Raw genomic sequence first — 19,820 nt, forward strand, 5'->3', positions numbered from 1 at the left:
AACTGTTTATCTTCCCTAAGAAATACTGAACTAGAAATCCACTTCTAGCAGTGATGGGGGAGTTCTTGCCTCTAGAATAATGATCTGTACCATTCCCAGAACATCTCTGTTCTGGAGTATATCCCTGTTGTTCTTCTGTTCCATGTATGTTCCACCAAAGAATGTGTTAGTGTGTGGACTGCCCCAGCTACGGAGTTTGGAGTGAACCATCTGCTGCTTTACAACAGGACAGACAGTGTACAGCCAACAAGTGACACACAGAGAAGTTTTCAGATACACAGATCCATGCAAAAAGTGCATGGAGGGGGTGACACGTCTGGTGTGTGCTATACGCCTAATTGTGCCTGCAGGATTCAAGCACCTGTGTACACATGGGTGTTTGAATCTGTTCTGGCAACACTCTTTCACCTACATCAAAGTATGAGAATGAGGTTTGTTTTTCAGAGGTGTATGCAGGCATACGTATTGTGCCTGAGTATTAACACACAGTAGTTCTGTGCAGAAAGGCTTCCTAAAGACATCTTTAAACAGATCCCAGTGAAATGTACTGGATCTGGAGTGGCAGCTGGGCAAGCGGGAACTCACATGTTGCATTGTCTATTTATTTATCTTAGAGAAATTAATGTGCTCTAGTAATTACTGGTTAGATGGGCAGATCTGTCAACAATACATCAACAGAGTCAGTGCAGGAGACTTTGGCTGTTGTATTCAGGAAAGTGAAGGTTTCATCCATAAAGTATTAAGAGCCTATGAGAAGAGCAAAGCTATTAAATTACACCAGATTCTTTCTTACTCAGTTCTGGCTTTTTATAAAAAAAGCAGACAGGGAAGTCTTGGTAAGTGGAGGCCTGTATACAAAATGACATTTTGAAGTGATGAGTGACCATTTTTGTTATTTACTGTTAGTGGAGGAGATCATGTATTGCACTCTGGAAAAATATTATCATTATTGACAGCCTCCTGTATACATAAAGCTATGATATCATTTAACATATGCTTTCCTTCCACTGTTCTTTACAGATGACCCTCATAAACCAGAGGAGAAAGATGAAATCTCCAAAGTCACAATCATAAGTCTTGTCCCATTACTGGTGATTTCTGTTGCTGTGATTGTTATCTTTTATGCCTACCGCACTCATAAGAAGAGGAAGCTCAACAAGGCATGGGAGAAGAATGTTAAGCCCAGGAAACATAAGGATTGCAGTGATGTTTGTGCCATTATGTTAGATGATGACCGCTCAGACATCAGCTCTACCTGTGCCAACAACATCAACCACAACACAGAATTGCTGCCTATTGAGTTGGACGTGGTCGTTGGCAAAGGAAGGTTCGCTGAAGTGTATAAAGCCAAATTGAAGCAAAACACATCAGAGCAGTATGAAACTGTGGCAGTCAAGATTTTCCCCTATGAAGAATATGCCTCCTGGAAAACAGAGAAAGACATTTTTTCAGATGTAAACCTCAAGCACGAGAACATCCTCCAGTTCTTGACAGCAGAGGAGCGTAAGACAGATCTTGGTAAACAGTATTGGTTGATCACTGCCTTCCACGCTAGAGGAAACTTGCAGGAATATCTCACACGGCACATTATCAGCTGGGAGGACCTCTGGAAACTGGGTGGGTCCTTGGCCCGAGGGATCGCCCATCTGCATAGTGATCACACACCCTGTGGTCGCCCCAAAACACCTATTGTGCACAGAGACCTAAAGAGTTCCAACATCCTGGTGAAAAATGATTTAACCTGCTGTCTCTGTGACTTTGGGTTATCCCTGAGGCTGGACCCTTCTCTCTCTGTGGATGACTTGGCCAACAGCGGGCAAGTAAGTAAAAAGTTTGAAAGGGCGGGGTGTGTACGTTGTATCGGTTGGTGTGCCAGTTCCTGGGGTGAAAAGAAGAAAAAAAACCTTATGCTGCCATATTTACTTTAAATCATTAAAAATTAATGTGAAAGCAATCATAAACAAAGAGGCTTTAAACTCAACATTAAAGCAACAGTGAGAAGTGCAATGTAGGTTTTGTTATGAGCAGGGAGCTGCATATGTATACAATGCACCCATCCTGTCTACACTTACACTAACCACGTATGAGCTCACTAGCAACCGTTTGTGCTGCTGCTGCAGTGCACACACGCACACACGCACGTGCATACAATAAGGTTGTGCTTCACATCGTGAGGTTGTGCCAGTTTTCATGCCTGGTGCCATTACAGTTTTGTGTGAGCAGACCTGTTCCTGGTGTACCCCAGCGTATGTGAAGTCAGTTTTCTGTCCTCAAGAGGTGTAAGCAGATAACTAGAATGATAGATAATCACTTTAAAAGGCAAAAAAAAAAAAAAAAAAACCTGATTAAGATTATGGTACGTTCTCCACATGCAAGCAAATGCAAGTACGTAAAACAAAAAGAATTGCCCTGTTGTGCTCTTTCAACTAAGTAGCATGGATCATACTCATCTGCTTCACAGGGATGCCAGGAGGATGTTTATGAATGCTTTGAAGATGAAATTTTTCAAGCACATCTCTAAATATTGGCTCTTCAAATGAAAACTCCTATAGTATAAATTCAGACCATTTGTTAACTAGTTCATGATTATTTAATTGTACATATATTTATATGTGTATTTTTATATTTATATTTTATACATTGGTCCCATCAAAGCCTGTCCATTTGCACTGACTTTCACTTCACACGGAACTAATATTTTGGTTTAGAATGTTTTCAGGGACAGCTTTTCAGTCAGTAGTGCTCTGTTGAGTTCACGGGAGCTTTGCTGTTGTTTATCTAATGAAGATCTGTCTTTGAAAGTCTCCTTTTGAGAAGGTTTATCAACCAGAACTCCGAGTGAATGATAACCAGCGGAGCCATATTTCATATAATACAAACACCACTCACAGTTATATATCATTTTTCTCTGGCATGCCAGACCTCTCTGGAGGTCGGTGAAGTCACACCATATTGTCAGTCATAAGACTGGTCCCACTGGGCATAAAGTGGAAACAGAGTTTTCAACACTGTAAGGCAGGGGCTCTGAAACTCACCCCCCACGGACACTTTGCTTAAAGCTGATTTCTGTGGCATTCCTCACAGACATTGGAAGGAGGAGGACAGGTTTGATGGTGCCACTTCCACAGTCCACACCAACACTGACAACAAATTACAGTGCTGCCCAGAGCAGGTTACTGGTGTTGGTCCTGGGCACTGGTGTTGAGGTCCACTGTTTGTTTTTTTTTTTTTTTTTGTTTAGCTCCAGTGAATCTGTTTAAGGGTGACCCAGCTAGTGTCATTCTTCTCTGTGAGAAGGAGTATGACCGTGTGAAGTTGCTCAACTTCAGCCTCCACCTTGATTCTTCTGGGTACACAACCAACCACTACCCACTTAAATTCCCCAACATGCCAACTCTAGTGCTGTAGCTTTTTCTAAAGGAGTCTTGTACCAGGATTTGCTTTATGCATCATTTCTAAACTTCACACTCTGACTCAAACGCTTTCCACCAGGAGGTCCAATTTTTGAAAAGTATATAATGGAGTTGACTCAAATTTTAATTCAAGAATTTTTCCTGTTAGCCTGAGACAGTAATATTCAAGGCAAGTTGGGGTTAGAAAGTCATCTTACCAACTACCTTCCATATCATGCAAATGTAGTCATTACTGACCATACAGTACCAGGAATCAGGAAAGCCATTTTTTCCCCATTAGAGTCTTTGCAGTCATTTCAGTTTGACCACCCACGATGGTTAATATTTGCAGACAGTATTTAATGTGAGTACATAAATCTGGATCTTTGTCCCATCATGTTCAAAGGACTGGTAGGTGCCTGCAAGGCCACCAGTTCCTCACCTCAGCAGCCTTGTAACAGGTGATCTCCCTAATCAGTTAAAGAGGGATATCTACTGTTCCTCTGACTGATATACTTCAGGGTACACAACAGCCTCCAAAAGCTTGAAAGAAATGTAAGGTCTCCAATAAAATAATCCAAAAGTCACAAAAATTATAACGTACCACAGGAACAGAGATGGTCCCTCAGTAGAAGTTTTAGAGAAGCAAGAACTAAAAGCATCCTCGTTTTAGCAAAGAAAAAGTGTACCCAGACTCCAGAAGGGCAACCAACTTGGAATTGCTGGAGTTCAGATACCTAAAACACCTTTGAGACTCAGGACTCAGGTTTCCATGAGATACAAGAAAAGCATCTTTGACCCAAACACCTAACAATCTTAATGCAGATAAAAGGACACAAGCAGAGTGGAACACATGGTAAATCCTAAGCAGGATGGAAATGGAATTGACTTGATACCATTCTTCAAATTATTTTAAATTTTCTCTGCATTTCCCACTGTACTTTTTAGTTACAGGATTTGATCATTGTCGATCAAAGCTGCAGAATAATTTTCACTGCTGCAAAGAAGGTGCAAAATGCCAGACCAGAATAGCACTTTGTGACAATGTTAAGAATCTGTATTTAGGCACCATTAACTCTTGTTAAAGTCATCAGGATTTGGGGCTGTGGGGCCGTGGGCCATAGTGTACAGGTAACACTTCTTAAGCTTTGGATGGGATCTGCTTGGGGAAGAAGTTGTGTGTTGGGGAATGGATGGGAAGTGGGAACAGCCTCTGCTGCAGAGAGGCTGTTCGTTCATGTACATTTATGTTCTGTAGGAGAGCGAGATGCTGGTGAACTCAGTGGTGCTGAGACACGGTTGTCCCAAGTACCTGTTCAATATGTGGCTGTTGCTCACATGCTTGGCCTTAAATTCATCACAGAGTCTATATAATAGGAAATTTAACTTTGGGACTGATTGTGCAGGTTTTTTTCTGTCCTCTGTTTATAAAGTCTTTGGTCCTACAACCATCTGGATTTTTCTGATGCAGAAATTCTCTGCTGTTGCAGGGTCCGATGACAAAGCTACGTCCTTGATCTTTCCTGCTGTTTTCTTACGGTGCATTGCACTTTTTGTGGAACTTCTTCCCATTTGCCCTGAGCCTGGGGTGATAAGACGTGTTTACAGAAGCTTGTAAAATGGATGTCATAGGGCTCTCTCAAGGACTGTACATTTACTAGGTGGCTGCCTGCAATTGCAGACCCAGTAACCGAAATGATCATATGCCGTCCTGCTTGCTGCTGGGCTCTGGAGTGATTGCTGTAGTGCAGCCTACAAATAGCTCATTTGAATCACAGGTCCTACTGCATCACCCACTTGTGCTTGTTCATCTCTGTGATTATCCAGTCTCCAATTTGAAACTGTCTTTCCCTGATCAAAGACTTATTATATTTGCGGTTTTTCAAGGGGGGGGATAAATTTTTTATACCTACCCTGTGAAGAGTTTGTCATTTGAGAGCAACTGTCGAGTGATCCAAAAATTCTTCCTTAAATCCTTTCTTGTGATAAAAACAGACATTTAAACTTTGCCGTCTGTAATGCAAGCTCGTAATCTAGGTCTCAGCAAAGCTGCTAAAATCATTGCTGAAAATTGCTCAGTATGAATAAAGTTTATGAGAACAGCTTTTCAAACAAAGGGGCCAATTTTTGGTTTCGATTCAGATGTGCACTTCTGCATTCAGTATTTGTGTGTTTGCTTTCTTTTGCCAGGCCTGCATTTACCACTTTCCTTTTAAGCCTCCCATGAAAAGAAACAGCTAACGCTGTAATATGCAGTGCAAAAGAATACAATGTGTTTCTTGCTCCTTTGAAAGACACTCAGTCAGCGGCAATTGCTCCAGGCCCAAAGGGCAGAGTTTATCTGTGAACAGCCAAAGGGTGAGAAAGCTTGTTAGTGTCAAAATTATTTGCTTAAGGAACTAAAAAGGGCTTCTTATTTTTGTCTTTACCAAGGGAGGTGCAAGCAAGTTGGTAGCCAGGACAATGCCTGATTCCCCTGGCAGCAGAAAATACACCCTGTGCCAAGTATGGCCTGAATTTTGGCACCGTTTCTGTGAAAGCTGAAGTTAAATCACAGCAGAATCCAAACCATGAATTACAATTGCAGCTCCTGAGCTCTGCTCTGCTCGATCTCCTCTCCCGTAGGTTGGGACAGCAAGGTACATGGCCCCTGAGGTTCTCGAGTCCAGGATGAACCTGGAGAACGTGGAGTCCTTCAAACAAACAGATGTGTACTCCATGGCTCTGGTCCTCTGGGAAATGACATCTCGCTGTAACGGTGTCGGAGGTAAGTTTTCCTCTCTCTCAAAATTATGTTTGGACAGACGTGCTCTTGTGGCTGTTTGGTTTTAATTCTCACCACTTGTTCTGGTGTACCTGGATGCAGTAAATTAACAGGCCTTCTGTAGTATGAGATACACACGTGCATGAGCAGGCTTGAAGGGCAAGCACCTGAGAGCACCAGAAAATTGGTTCTCCGTTGCTGTGAGGATAAATATGCTGTTAGGTAGGCCACTGTCAAAGATAATTAATGTCTGTTTTTTCCTATAACATCCTGAATAGTCACAGATTCACTCAGTCTGGTTGATCTCACCCAAAATGATTTGAAACATAAGACAATTTGAAATATTAAGACCAAGAAGTGATAACTGCCTCCCATTTACTTTCATGGAATGTTAGTTCTGAAACCTAATGAGGGCCAGTTAAGTGTCAGATTTACTAATTGATCGTTTCAGTAAGAGCCATCATAGTGACACAGAAACCCTCCTGCTCTCCTAAGATCCCCAGCTGCTTCTCATCATTTTTTATGATGTTGCAAGAGAACATCCATATGAGAAATCAGGGGATGTTTGTTGTATGAAATGCAGTAACAAAATAAAAATGATTGGAACCGACTATTAGAACAGCCTCAGGATGAGCTGCTGTGCTTGTTCATATTCAGAGTTTGTTCACTGAAATAAAATCTCCAGTTCTGCTTTGCCTAAAGCTGCCCCAGAATTCCCAGTGTGCAGCACTGGTATGTGCTAAAAATCAGAAAAGTTGCTGTTGAGATATCTGCATTACATATTGCCATGTTAGAAGATTTTCACCTTACTTCAGGGAGTAAAATGAGACTGAGTTACATATAAAATTCTTCAGTCTGCTGGTATTGTCTAACATTCAAACAAAAACTGCTGCATAGTCCAGGGCTCTCACAGGCAGTCTGAGGAGTGGGGCTGTAAAAGGTACCACTCGTGTAGATATTGTAGTAGATATACGACTATGTTATACGATTTGTTATCCTTCTTCCAAAACCAGAGAGGCTCCTTTTTCATCGGACTTGGCACGGTTGCATCTCAAAGGGCTGCCACAGAGACAGGACAATCTTGCAGGCTAGAGCACTACAGTATGGGGCACATAGTGTACAGGAGGGAAACCAATGTCCCCCGGGAAGATGTGCATAGCTGCTCCTTGTTTCTCTACTAACACCCGTGGGATGCCACAGGGGTGACCACGGAGGTCTCTGAAGCCACCCTGCACAGCAGCTGTGAGGCTGCATCACGGGGTCCATGTGCAGGCAGGAGGAATTCCTCCACCTCAGCCTCCTCCGATGTCTGGCCAGCATTTAATCTTGCTGGGTGGGCTGGACTGTGGGTAACGGATTTGCCCTGTTTGCACCCTGCCAGGAAAGCTACAAAGCAAGTATGTGTGCAAACAGCTAGTGCTAGCATAAAAGCATGAAAAAAAAAATTCTTTTCTAGTCAAACATTTCAGGGAAAAACCATTTGGTGCTTCAGGCACTGAACCTTAGTATGGCATATTCCAAGGCAAACCTATCCACAGTTAACTGCCGTGGTCATGCCTATTTCTAAATGCATTGGCACAACCTCAGCCTTTCATTAGCACTTTGTAAATGTGGCCAAGGAGAGTTAAAACCCGAGAAAAAAGGATCTTTGACCTGTCTCTTGAGCTGTCTCTGTTTCTCGCATTTAGAAACTCACCTTATTAATATAAATATGAGCTGTTCACTGTGGAGTCTTTTATCTTCACTGATGCCTGAGTCCCTTCCTGTTCATATTTGCTGAGTAAGGTGAAATGGAGATTGTGGCAAGAACAAACCTTATTGCTGCTGTTCTCAGAAGGCAACTGCCTAAAAGAGGATATAAAGGGAGTTTCATAAGGAAGGAAGATCACCAGTGTGTTTAGCTAAAAGAGAATGACCCATTATAACCTTGAGAAGAAGAGCTGAAGTCATTTCAGGAAACGGAAAGATTTCTCTGTCCCAGCATTCTCTTTGCTTTCAAGGTGGAGCCTAACCCCCGCACTCATCCTGATTTTCCCTATTCATTTCACCCCTCAGTCATCCTCATCTCCAGAAACACAGTTCATTAATTTTGTTTCCCTATTTCAGTCATCTTTCCAGGAGCTGAAGTCCCCAGCAAAACCACAGGAGTACTTGGGCAGATCTGTGGGGGGAGTGGAATTTGGGCTTAATGTTTTCACCCAGAGCAGTTAAATACAGCTCCAGGATGTAGCTCCCTTAACTTGTCACTGGTACTGAGCTGCCGAAGCATTGCACAGTTGCTCTCATTTCCTTCTTAGATTTTCCCCTGGTTCGTGCAGTCTGGCTATCTTTGCAACCAGCTGGTGAAATACCCTTACAGTGATTCATGGCTGCAACTCCCTCTCTGCTTTCTCTCTCCATCTGTCACTCGTGAGACTCTCTCCTCTCCTCGCATCCTTCCCGAGGAGCTGCCTCCACTCACGCAAGCCCCTCTTTTCTTCCTAAACTGAGAGGAATGACCTCCTGTATACGCTGGAGTAGGCTGACGTGATTGCAGCCAGACTTTCCAAAGGAACCTAAAAGATGTAGGCACCGTCTTCCCAGGGCAGGGTTGATTGTGGTGTCAGCTAGAGAAACCTGTGGCAGTTTAGAGGGCAGGAGTGGCAGCCTAAGCTGATGCAGTGCATTAGCAACTTTAATTAGGAAGGGAAGCATGGGGAGGGGGGGGCTAATTGCCATTCAGCCACGTAAAGGTACAGTGACTTACTTCTTTTACAAAAGGGACTCTTAGGATTCATTTGTCAGCGTGCAGGTGTTCAGTGAGTGTGGGAGGCAACGGAGGCAGGTCCTTTCACTACAGCAGCTTTGTCAAACACAGCCTCCACACTATGCCAGGCCTTTTCAGTCAGCAGACGTTTAAACAAAAATACCCAGCAGCATAATCCATACTGTGAAGCTGCCGTAGTAAATAAGCAGGTGGGGACCGGCTTTCGAGAAAGGCCATGCTGTTCATTGTTACTTTGTTGTGCTAAATATGGAGAAGCAGAAATGGGGCACGAGGGAAAGGGAGACAGAGGCAAAGATCGAGTTTGACTGATTTTTCACTAGAGTATAATTCAAGAGGCATATTTAGAAACTCAGCAATACTACTTTGGGGAGAACTTCAACTGCTCCACGCTGCCGTTAACTTGGTATTTCATTCAGTGCAACAGCTGCGCGCCAGATGCTGCGCGTTGCAAGAAATATAATTTTCATCTCAACCACTTGCTTTCAGAGCGACACAGCTTTGGCGACGGAGGCAAGTGTAATTTCTCTGACAGCCTCCTAGAAAGAAAAGAAAACCATCTGGTTTGTATCGGAGCTGCTATGGGTGGGGGACTGTTGGGGGTGGCAGGGGAGAAGGAGGGGAAGGGGAACTTTGGGGTATATGGGGCTGGTGAAGAGGGAGAAGAGAAACCCCTCAGAAAACGGAGACGTTGCTCATGCGGTATTGTACTGCCTGGAGTGGTGACTGGCTTTGTTTGAAATGGCAGCCTTGCTTTACCAGAGCTTTGTTTAATGTGAATAAAATCAGTGATTAATCTTATGCTTACTAGGAAAGAGTCAGCCAAGAGCCACAGTTTGGTAACTAAACATTTGTGCCCTCGCGTACCTCATGAAATGCTCAGCTTTCATTGCACTGATGTGGAGAGGTGACAGTTTCTGGTGGCAGGGAGCCGTTTGATAGCCTTGTACAGCAGGGCTGTGCCTGCACATCGGGCCCTGAGGTGACTGCAGCTGGGGCCTGATTTAAACCTCTCCTGCAGTGGAGCAGAGCCCAGTTAGGGCAGGTCTGCACTGTGCTGGCCTGTGACGGCGTATAACCCCGAGCTGGTACGTCCACACAGTGCAGCATCACCCTGTGACAGTAACTCATGTCCTGGAAATTCTCTGTCACCACAGTGCTACACGTAAGGTATCAAGTGCTGTCCTTCAGCAAGCCCGGGTAGCAGTAGATAAGATCGCTGCACTACACGGCGTGCTGGGCGCTGAGGTGCTCTGCGTTCCTCCACTTTCCCGCCCCAGGATCCAGCACACAGTGGCTAAGCAGCCTATGACCGTACACTGATGGCAGAGCTCAAGTACTCCCAAAGCTTGGGGAGGGTGGCTGTGTCTTTGATCAGCAGATGTGAAGTCACTTCGAAGATGTCTGTGCAAGGGAAACTGCGCAGTGGCTTCACCTATCCCAGCACAGCCTCCCCCTTTCCCCCTAGCATCCTTATTCTGAAGGATTAGAACAAGGAAACCTAGGGAAAATATGAAGTGGGTGATTGACAGCTCCTTAAACTTAGCCACGAAGTGCCTTTTGAGCCTCTGCTTTATGCATTATCACCCCCTTGTGCAACAGCTAAGTAGATCCACCACCCAACTTTCTCTAGCATGAAGACACAATCTGCACTCTTACACACCCATGGGCCACCACAGCAGTTCCACCTTCATTTGATTTATCCCTTCTGTGGATCTCCCCTTGCAAACCCTAAAGGGAGCGACATTTCAAAAGGACCTAAAAGTTCCTGAACAGAAGACCACTGCTGTGGACTGTGTTTCACCGTTGATTTTCGCTGGCCTTCTTTCACCTCACTCCTGCTCTGATTCTACAAATAAGCCTTCACCTCCCAGCATATGAAGTTGTCCCACAGAAATCAAGAAGACAGATCACATGAGGGAGTGACGACAGGGTTTGCGGGTGTGCTGTTCTGACCCAAAGGAAGAGAATTTCACTGCAAAGAGCTTAGAGTAGAAAAAGAGCACGCGAGTGAGGTGCATTTTTCATGAGGAGCCCACGGCCAAATTTTCCAAAGCATCCATCAGGCATAACAGATTTTCAGTAATGTTCCTGTTTGGGACTAAAAATCCAGTCCCAGCCTTTCTGAGAGTTATGGCCAGGCCAGTGTCAAAGGAAACCAGAGGTACAGCGATCATTAGTCCAAGGTAGCTCACAACCATAAAGATCAAATGCTGGAGGTTAAAGTTGCAGGAACAAAGTCATTCCTGAACACTAAAGGTGCTGTGGTTCACAGTACCTGAGGTATTTATGGTACTTCAGCCAGTTGTCATTTTTAGTGCCTGACTGGCCTAAAAACAATCAAAAGAAACATATAAGGCATGAAAAATAGATTCTGCATCTGTATACAGCTGTGCACAAGCAGCTAGGCACAACCATCTTCACCTACCTCAAATTGACATCTGTTACATCTACCGCAGCACGTCAACATGATCCATGAATAACCCCAGCTATTACTGCAAAAAGTGTCTGACACCCAAGATTCCACAGCATAAGGATGATTTACTGCAAGACGATTCAGTGGGCTCTTCTTTCTAAGGGAAAGAGAAGCAAGGTAATAAATAGCAAGAAAATGCTTCAAACTGAGGGAAGGCACAACTGTATTACTGCAAAGTCATTAGAGAGAATTGGCATCTGGCCTCAATTTCTCTTTCTTTGCCATATTAAAAAAAAACAAAAAAAAACAAAAAAAAACCAACAACAAAAAAAAAAAAACATACAAACAAAGAAAGAAACAAACAAACCACAACAAAAAAACCCGAATGTGGAAAACCTACTCAGCCTTTCTGTTTGGAATAGGAATGCTCACAGCATAGAAAGAATTTCTCCAACAAGGAAGGTGTATTACAGCTGTATCAATTCCCCAGGAAGGCTTTCCCTTCCCCCACTTGAACCATCTCAGGAACCTGAATGGCCTTCAGATTAAGCTCAGCAAGAGGGAGCAGGGCAGCACCAACTTCTCTTTGCTGGACTTTCGGACTCCTCTGACTCAGCATACTGCAAGAAGATCTCAGAGCCTTGGCTGGTATCCATGACCACTACCACAATCGAACCATGACTGGTGGAGATGGTGTAGGAGATGGCCATTGTGGTCATGCTTTTTAAATTTTCCCAGCAAACTTTAATATTTTGGTTAGCTTTGAAAGTAGAGGTATCTGCTTTGTAATCATTGTGCATCCGCTGCATAGTAACCCAGGTCTGACCAGCAAGATGGCAATTAACATCTAGGGCTAAAGTCTTGTAAACTTGCTTTGGCTGAATAATCTCTAATTCAGATTAATGTGGGTGAAACTGGTATGCCTTCTTGTAGAGGAAAGAAAGCAAAGCAGACTTCGGCCCTTGAGTCTTAAAGAAAGTGATTTACACATGAGAAGATTGGAGTTGTGTTTGGGGACTGTAGCCACACTCCAGAGCGTTGTGTGGACAGTGGCCAGCACCAGATGGTTCAGGAGAAGGAAGGAGAGCTCTGCAGGAGGCATCTGTGGGGTAATTGCTGCCCTGCACACACAGTTATTGGCAGCTGGATCTCTAAACACTGCACATTTGAAGCACAAGGTTTAATATCCCTTCCAAAATACTTGTTATTGCAACTTGGCTATTGTTTTTAAGCATTCCACATCATTTTTCTGTAGCCTGATAAAGTCTTCATCTCGTGGCCATCACGTGTAAATGAGATCTACAGCCCGACTCTTAAGGTTTTGGAGAAAATTCCACCTTTTAGTTATGTTCAATACTACCTTGTTTTTATCATGAGACACGACAGAAGGATCTGATCTGTGTTATCTTGGTCATTAGTTATTTTCAGTATTTTACGTTATGACCTCTTACCTTTCTCTCTGAAGGAAACAAAGCCAAGCTTTAGAGGTTCTTCCCATTTTTTCTGGTCCTTTAATCATTGTTGTCACCCTTCTCAGAGCTTCTTTTTAACCCCTGGGAGGAGTGAGCATCACTGGACACTGCATTTGAACTTTGGTTGTAACATTACACGATAGTACTGTGTCTCCCGTCTCGTTAATCCCTCTTCACACATCTTCTGGGCACTTACATGCATTCCACAGACTGTCTTGTAGATTACACTTCAGTTTTTCTTGCCCTCAATTAATTCCTAGAAAGAAGTAAGAGGCAGCAGAACAGGCCAACTTCATAAATCTTTATCTAATACTAGCAAGTCATTAGGCCTGTGAGTAAAGTCTCCATCTGTTCCCAAAGAAACCACAGCATTTTCTACACTGTGTCAGCATCTACTATAATATTTCCGCTCTCAGAAATTTCTTGAGTTTTCTCCAAAGGTCCCATATGTCTGCTTCTTCCTTTCTCTCTCCAAAGAAAAGCAAAGAAAATATGCAGCGTGCAAACAAAAACTAGAATGGCAGCAGCCCCTTCAGGAAGCTGTGCCCCCTGCATCATGGGCCAAAACTGACCCATTTTGGGAAAGAGGCCTAAAATAAGAGCGGACTACTACTTTCCACAAAGGAAAGTGGCTCAGTAATAAACAAGGACAGCATGGTAGCTTCCAGCACTGCTTCTGACCGTATCTTTGTCCTTTTCAAGCAACTTTTTCCTCCTAGCAATCTGGCACATTAACATCTGTCATGACCTAGGTAGATTTCAGTTTATATTTCACCCGGTAAGTGTGTGTGACTCCAGGGGACCTAAGGGAGACCAGTTCTTGCAAGCCTGGCTTAAGCAAAACCACCTTGAAGCTCCTGTGTGTTTTGCCTCAGCACAGATTCAAAGGCTCGCAAACCATTATAGGCTACTGTGCTGCTCTGACTGTTGCTAATATGATTATGTACCAAAGGGTCTAAATGAAAATTGTTGAGTTGGCTAGGAAAGAGAAGGGGAGGGATGGGGTGTGTGGGAGAAACACATTTGAAACATTTTTGAAAATGCCAACTGGCTTTGCTTTGTTTGGAGCTGGTCAAGCAGAACAGTGGCGCTGAGCAGCTAATCAGTAGCTCCTACTCCTCCAGAGAACAGTCAGCTCCCTTCACGCTTGGCACCAGCGCAGCCCAGCTGAATACCCTCGTGTTTGCTTATTCTCTTGGCAGAAGTGAAAGAGTACGAGCCCCCGTTTGGCTCTAAAGTGCGAGAACACCCCTGCGTGGAAAGCATGAAGGACAACGTCCTAAGAGACAGAGGTCGACCTGAGATCCCCAGCTCCTGGCTTAACCATCAGGTAAGAACACCGTGTGTGAGCAGCGGGGAGCTGCCTTGTGCATTTTGCTGCTGCCTGAAGCCTGAGCCTTGAGCCGGTGTCCTGCCCAACAGGCTGGACCTCTCTTTTGCACGGATTAGAGCTCTGTCGCACGGTGACACGGGTGCTGCCGTGGCTCAGACACCAGAGTGCTCTGCACTGTGCCTACCCCAAAGCCCTGGGATTCCTGCTGCCCGCCAGCGTAATCTAAAAGTGATCAAACCAAAAAGGATGGAAACCTGAGATCCGACAGTCACCCAGACGGCCGCAGAATAATTAGGGCCTTAAAGCACGCTGTGTGCTGGCTCTGAGAGGTCAAAGAGAACAACTTCACACATGGGCCCCTTCACCAAAGAAAACAAATCTCAGTACTTTATCGTGGAGACAAGTCATAGCTGTATCCCAGCTGTTGACAAGTTTAAGAAAATAGGAAATGAGTCTTCAGCAAGCCAGTCTGGTTTTATTCAGGTTGTGCATTAGCAGCCCGTTTCCCTTGCGTGTCATGGAGCGCTCTGTCAGCTTTCCCCATTCATGGATCCCATCGTTGCGCTTCCAAGGCAACAGTAGATTTCTCAGTAGGTGAAACTAAACGGGGACAAGCCAAAGGCATGCAGTACTTCACCTTTGGTCCAAGCAGTTTGATCAGTAGAGGTAAGTGAGAATCATATCAGAGAAGAAGTGAGTCTTGGTCGTTCCACTTGTCAATGGAGTATGTTGAGTAGTCCTTACAGACAAAAGGAAAGCATCATAAATGTTTATAAAAGCCCAGGCAACCAAGATCAGCTAGGATTTCCATCAGAGAAATCTAACAGCCCCTTTTTCATTCCAGTTGAAAATCCCAGTTGAACACCTACTTAGGAAAGGCCAAGTGAGGGGCCAAAACCAATCATCTTTCCAACCCAGAACAACACACCTAATGACTCTGACAAAATCCAGCCCCTTCCTGGACCACAGGGACTTGCTCCTTATGTGGTCAACTGTAATGAGTAAGGTTACTGAAGAAAGGTTCTTTAACTGAGGAAGAGAGCTGTATTTTGAGGGACATCTGGATGTCTGATGTTACAAGTACGAGAAAGCCCTTGATGTTTCTGGGAGCCATAGATACAGCCATCTTCTAAATGACAAATTGAGCTGGGAAGGAGAGATTATACTAATGCTGATCTTTATAAAAAAAAAGAACCGGTTGTAGAAATTTTATAAAAATTATGGGCGAGCTGGTAAAAAGGACCATTAGTTGAGCGCAGTTGTTTTCCACAAAGCCAAAATGAAGTCCAAACTGCTAATACATATGGGGTAGTTTAGAAGAGCCCAATTAACAAAGCAGAAAAGAATCCTGAGCAAGATCATTTGGGAGATAAAACCTCAATAGTAGAAAATGCTTAAAATGAGGAACAACGTGAGAACATTTCTTGGGATATTCAAAAGACATGGTCTCGTGTAAAAAAAAAAAATGTAAAGAAGGGTAGAGAACTGATTAGGGCAACAAAAGAACAACAGGAAGATCTGTGGTCAGCAAACTTGAGGACAATCACGGTTTTCTCAAGAGCAAAAGGAAATCTAACTTAGTACCAATCTGTTGCTGGATATGAAAGATACTGCTTATGCTAATGCAAAGGCAGGCATGGTGAGCAGATGTTCCTCTTCTGCATTTGAGGAGAGTCAGATGATGTCCACGTAATAGAAGGTGACGAAAGCCCCTATAAAGCAGAAGTCGTCGGCACTAAAAGCGGGCCTGGGGCAGGGCTAGGTGGCCCAGAGACTTTGTCTGCGTTGGGGACAGGGCGCTGCGTGACGCGCCGGTAGAAACGGGGAGCACCGGCGGTTATGCCTGGGAAAGGGGTGTCCAGGAGCTGGTTTGAGGCACGGGCCGGGGTGGAGGTGTGCCAGCGTGCCCAGGGCGCCCGGGCAGGGGAGCGCTGGGCTCGGGCCCCCCTGGTGCTGGGCCACGGGGGGCAGACCCACGGAGCGTGGGGCGGGAGTAGGGCTGTGAGATATTTCGTCACCTCTGGGTTTACGTAGCAAGTAAAAAGACTGCAGATTTGGACCTAGGTGCCCCGCAGTTGGTCTCAGAGGTTTCTCCCCCATGTAAATCCCCCAGACCTCAGGCTGCCCCCCCGTCCTGGGGCAGCCCGCTGACTGGGAGGACCACGCGCCTGCCCTGGCGTGTCACTGGGACGGGCACAGCGGGCTCGGGCAGGGCTCAGCCAAGAGTCTGAGGCAGGAAACGGATGCCTGCTAACACCCTCACAAGACACTTAATGAAGGTGGATTTAATGCCCTTCATTTGTATCCCTTCAGCGTTTCACATTGCGCTATCTAAAATGCAGTGATGCATCGGCTTCCACGGGGCTGTGACAGTTTGCGGCAGCTGAGATGCTGCTTTGAACTCCATAGAAGTTGCTCTTACTGTAATGGCTCTTCCATATTCATTTCCTTCCTCTGCAGTTGTGTTTTTGTAATGAACTCATTATTCATCGTGATAAAATTCTGGGATGGATTTACATATTACAATCCCCCCCACCCCCCCATAATGAGATTTGTTGCACTATTGATTTCGAGTTAATGTTTAATATTTAATTTAATTTAGTGCTTGTAATTTCAATGCCAGCAGAAAACTAATGTTATTTGTATACAGACAATAACGTTTTGCTATTAACATTGACATCAGTCACCATCACCAATTAGGTAAATTATGCAATTAATGCAGTGTTGTGAAATGCTATTTTTTTAAGTAAGAAGTTTAAGATAAATCCTACTTAATGGGCTTTTAGTGTCATAAAGCCAAGCACACAATTTCCTGGCAAATACCTCATGTTTATAAAATGCATTACAGAGATGCAACTGTTTTTTGCTCCTGTAAACATATGCATCAGCACTGAAATGAAGGTTAAATAGTTGCATCTGTGAGTGATGTGTTTAAGTGTTTGTGGACTGTGGCCCGTATTTGCACATAGGTCTAGATAGTCTGCAAGGAATTCATAAAGGGCTGATGCAGGGTCTGATATTGCTGGCAATCAGAATTTTGTTCAAAAAACCCAGACAGAATTCAGGCATGCAAAAGCATGGGTTGAGTGGGAAGTCAGGTTGTCCAAGAATTCTGGTCCTATTTTTTAAAAGAAAACCCTACTTGATTCCATAGCACAACTCCAAAGCACCATTTTTCTTCTTATAGAGCATCAGAACATATGTCCAGAAATGACAGTACCAATCGAAGTGCAGAAAATATTGTAGTAGGTTTTCTTTTTTTTTAAATAAAAAAAAAAAAAAAAAAAGAAAAGCGTGCCCCCGTGACAGAGAGCAGAGCCCATAAAGCACCTCCAGGACACGGGTGAAAAATCCCCCCCGAGCTTCCGAGGGCCCTAAGGCGACTCTCGCACACGGGCTGTGGCGGTGGCCGGCCCCGTCACGGCTGCTCTCTGCTCTCCCTGCAGGGCATCCAGATGGTGTGCGAAACTCTGATTGAGTGCTGGGACCACGACCCCGAGGCCCGGCTCACGGCGCAGTGCGTCGCCGAGCGCTTCAGCGAGCTCAAGCACCACGACAAGCTCTCGGGCAGAAGCTGCTCGGAGGAGAAGATCCCCGAGGACGGCTCCGTGACCACCGCCAAGTAGCGCGCGCCGGAGAGCTCCAAAACGGAGAGAAGTCGCTCCTAGACACGTTCACCTTGGCAAAGGAAGAAGTCTCGATCGGTGCCTTGACTTGCTTCCTGGAGGACTGAGGCTGTCGCTACTCCCTTTAGGCTCTGGCTCTGGACAGGGAGATGTATTTGTGGGGAATTAAAAGCCGGGGAGTAGGTGTCATACCCTAGCATTGGCTGCCAGCATCATGTCATAGGAGGAGCTAGGTATGTTAGCACTTCCTCAGGAAATGAGATTTTTAAATAGCCAATAACATTATGCACTTTATTAATGCCTGTATATAACTATGAAATTGCTATTTTTATATATATATATATACATATATATATAAAATGTGTGTGTGTATATATATATATCTATCTATATATCTATAAACAGCCATGCTCTGACAAAAAGAGTGGAAAAAAAAAAAAAAAAAAAAAAGTGCTTCCAGGAAATTACCGGCTCATTAGAGACCCCGCCCCGTTAGGGAAGGAGCCTGGGGAGACTGGCATAGCACGACACCAACAGCTGTGCACTGAGTGCTCTGCCGAAAAGGTAAGAATAATATGCAATGAGAAGGTGGCTTTCAAAGCCTGTGCTGTAACCAGCTGTTGCAGGAGCAGCCTCACAGCAGACAGGACGATTCAGCTTTGCAGTCGTAGCTACGTGGTCCCGTCTGCAGCACACTTTGGAAGGTTCAGGGATGCCTTTGCCCTCTCACCTTAAAACCCCAGCGTCCCCACAGTGTCCCAGAATGGGAGTGTGAGGAGGTTTGGTCCCTCCCACACGTGTGTTTTGATACAGAGGTCATTAATGTTATACGTTTATTGCTTTGAATTCATGCTGCTGGCAAGCAGGTTGCAAAATGTCAGCAAGGATGAGTTTTCTCCTCTTCCCATCCCCACCCCCAGACCATACAGAACAATACGGGACCAGCAATAATCCAAGCAGAAGTTTTAAATTTGCTGTGCATTCTGAGTGCAGGCAGTGCTTTTCTTTTTTCCTTCCTTTTATCTTGATTGTGTTGCTGTAAGAACAAACATTTTTTTTTTTTTTTTTCATCGTACAGCATGTCTAATTGCTTGACACACCACAGTCTGACTCTGTTCCATGCTTTCTAGGGAAAAATAAGAGACAACAGCTGTTGCTTTTATTTTTGCAAAAGGACCTTGGAAGTGGTGGAAAGCTCTGTAGCATTAGGTGAATGGCATATCCTGCCCTCAGCATTGCTTACATATAGGGCTGCCCTCAGCAAGTCAGCAATTAACAGAAAAAAAAACCAACAAAAAACAAACAAAAGATGATTTATTCCAAAAGGACCCTTCAGTCATTGCTTACATTCTTTCAGTTCTCCAAAATGCTTAAGACAGTTGACATCACATTGGGCCTATATAAACGACAGCAATGCGTTTAATAAGTGCTAACAATTTTGTCTTCAGTTTTGCAGTGATTTTTCCACTTTTTTGTTACCCACGGCATGTAAGCAGGCCTTGGAAATTAGAAATTCAGCCAGCACAAACCAGTCCTGTACAGATGTATCTGGTGCAATTTATTAAACACCTTTGACAGATAAACATCGATATTTCTCTCTAAGACATTGCCATGTGAGTCAATAGGAATCGTGCTTATTCAAATAGGAGTTAAGATTTACAGTGACAAATGTGGTTTTGTATCTGCTTTTTTTTTTTTTTTTTTTTTCTCTCCATTTTAACCGAACTACTCAGAAATATTTAAACAGAGCAGGGCAAAACCTCAACAACTACAGCGGAATTCAGAGGGATACTATGTCAGATTTTATGGGGAGGGGGGTGTTTTTTGGAAGCAGCAAAAGCAGGCGGGCGGCGGGGGAGCCCGCTGCTCTCTAGCAACGTTCCTGCTGCTGCAGCTGCCTGGAGCGGGGGGCGAGGAGGGAGAGGGAATGTCGCGGCCCGTTTCTCTTCCTCCATCCATGCTGAAGGTCAAGGAATGGTGCCCGGTAGTTCCTGACAATACTGACAGTTTTACGGGGTTGGTTTCTTTTTACTACTACATGTAAAGGAAAATT

General features: G+C 44.5%; 1 protein-coding gene across 1 annotated transcript in view; it reads left to right on the plus strand.

Annotated features, from left to right (window-relative positions):
* TGFBR2 (transforming growth factor beta receptor 2) overlaps window positions 1-19,077 on the plus strand; it is a 59,849-nt gene extending 40,772 nt beyond the window's left edge. The window contains exons 4-7 of the mRNA XM_042806458.1: window positions 1,021-1,820; window positions 6,018-6,159; window positions 14,011-14,138; window positions 17,588-19,077. Coding sequence (XP_042662392.1) covers window positions 1,021-1,820; window positions 6,018-6,159; window positions 14,011-14,138; window positions 17,588-17,767 — 1,250 coding nt within the window. The 3' untranslated portion in view covers window positions 17,768-19,077. The remainder of the gene's footprint in view (window positions 1-1,020; window positions 1,821-6,017; window positions 6,160-14,010; window positions 14,139-17,587) is intronic.
* Window positions 19,078-19,820: the final 743 nt, after the last annotated feature.

This window comes from Tyto alba, unplaced genomic scaffold (assembly GCF_018691265.1).
Source record: "Tyto alba isolate M040663 unplaced genomic scaffold, T.alba_DEE_v4.0 Super-Scaffold_46, whole genome shotgun sequence".
NCBI classification, from domain to species: Eukaryota; Metazoa; Chordata; class Aves; order Strigiformes; family Tytonidae; genus Tyto; species Tyto alba.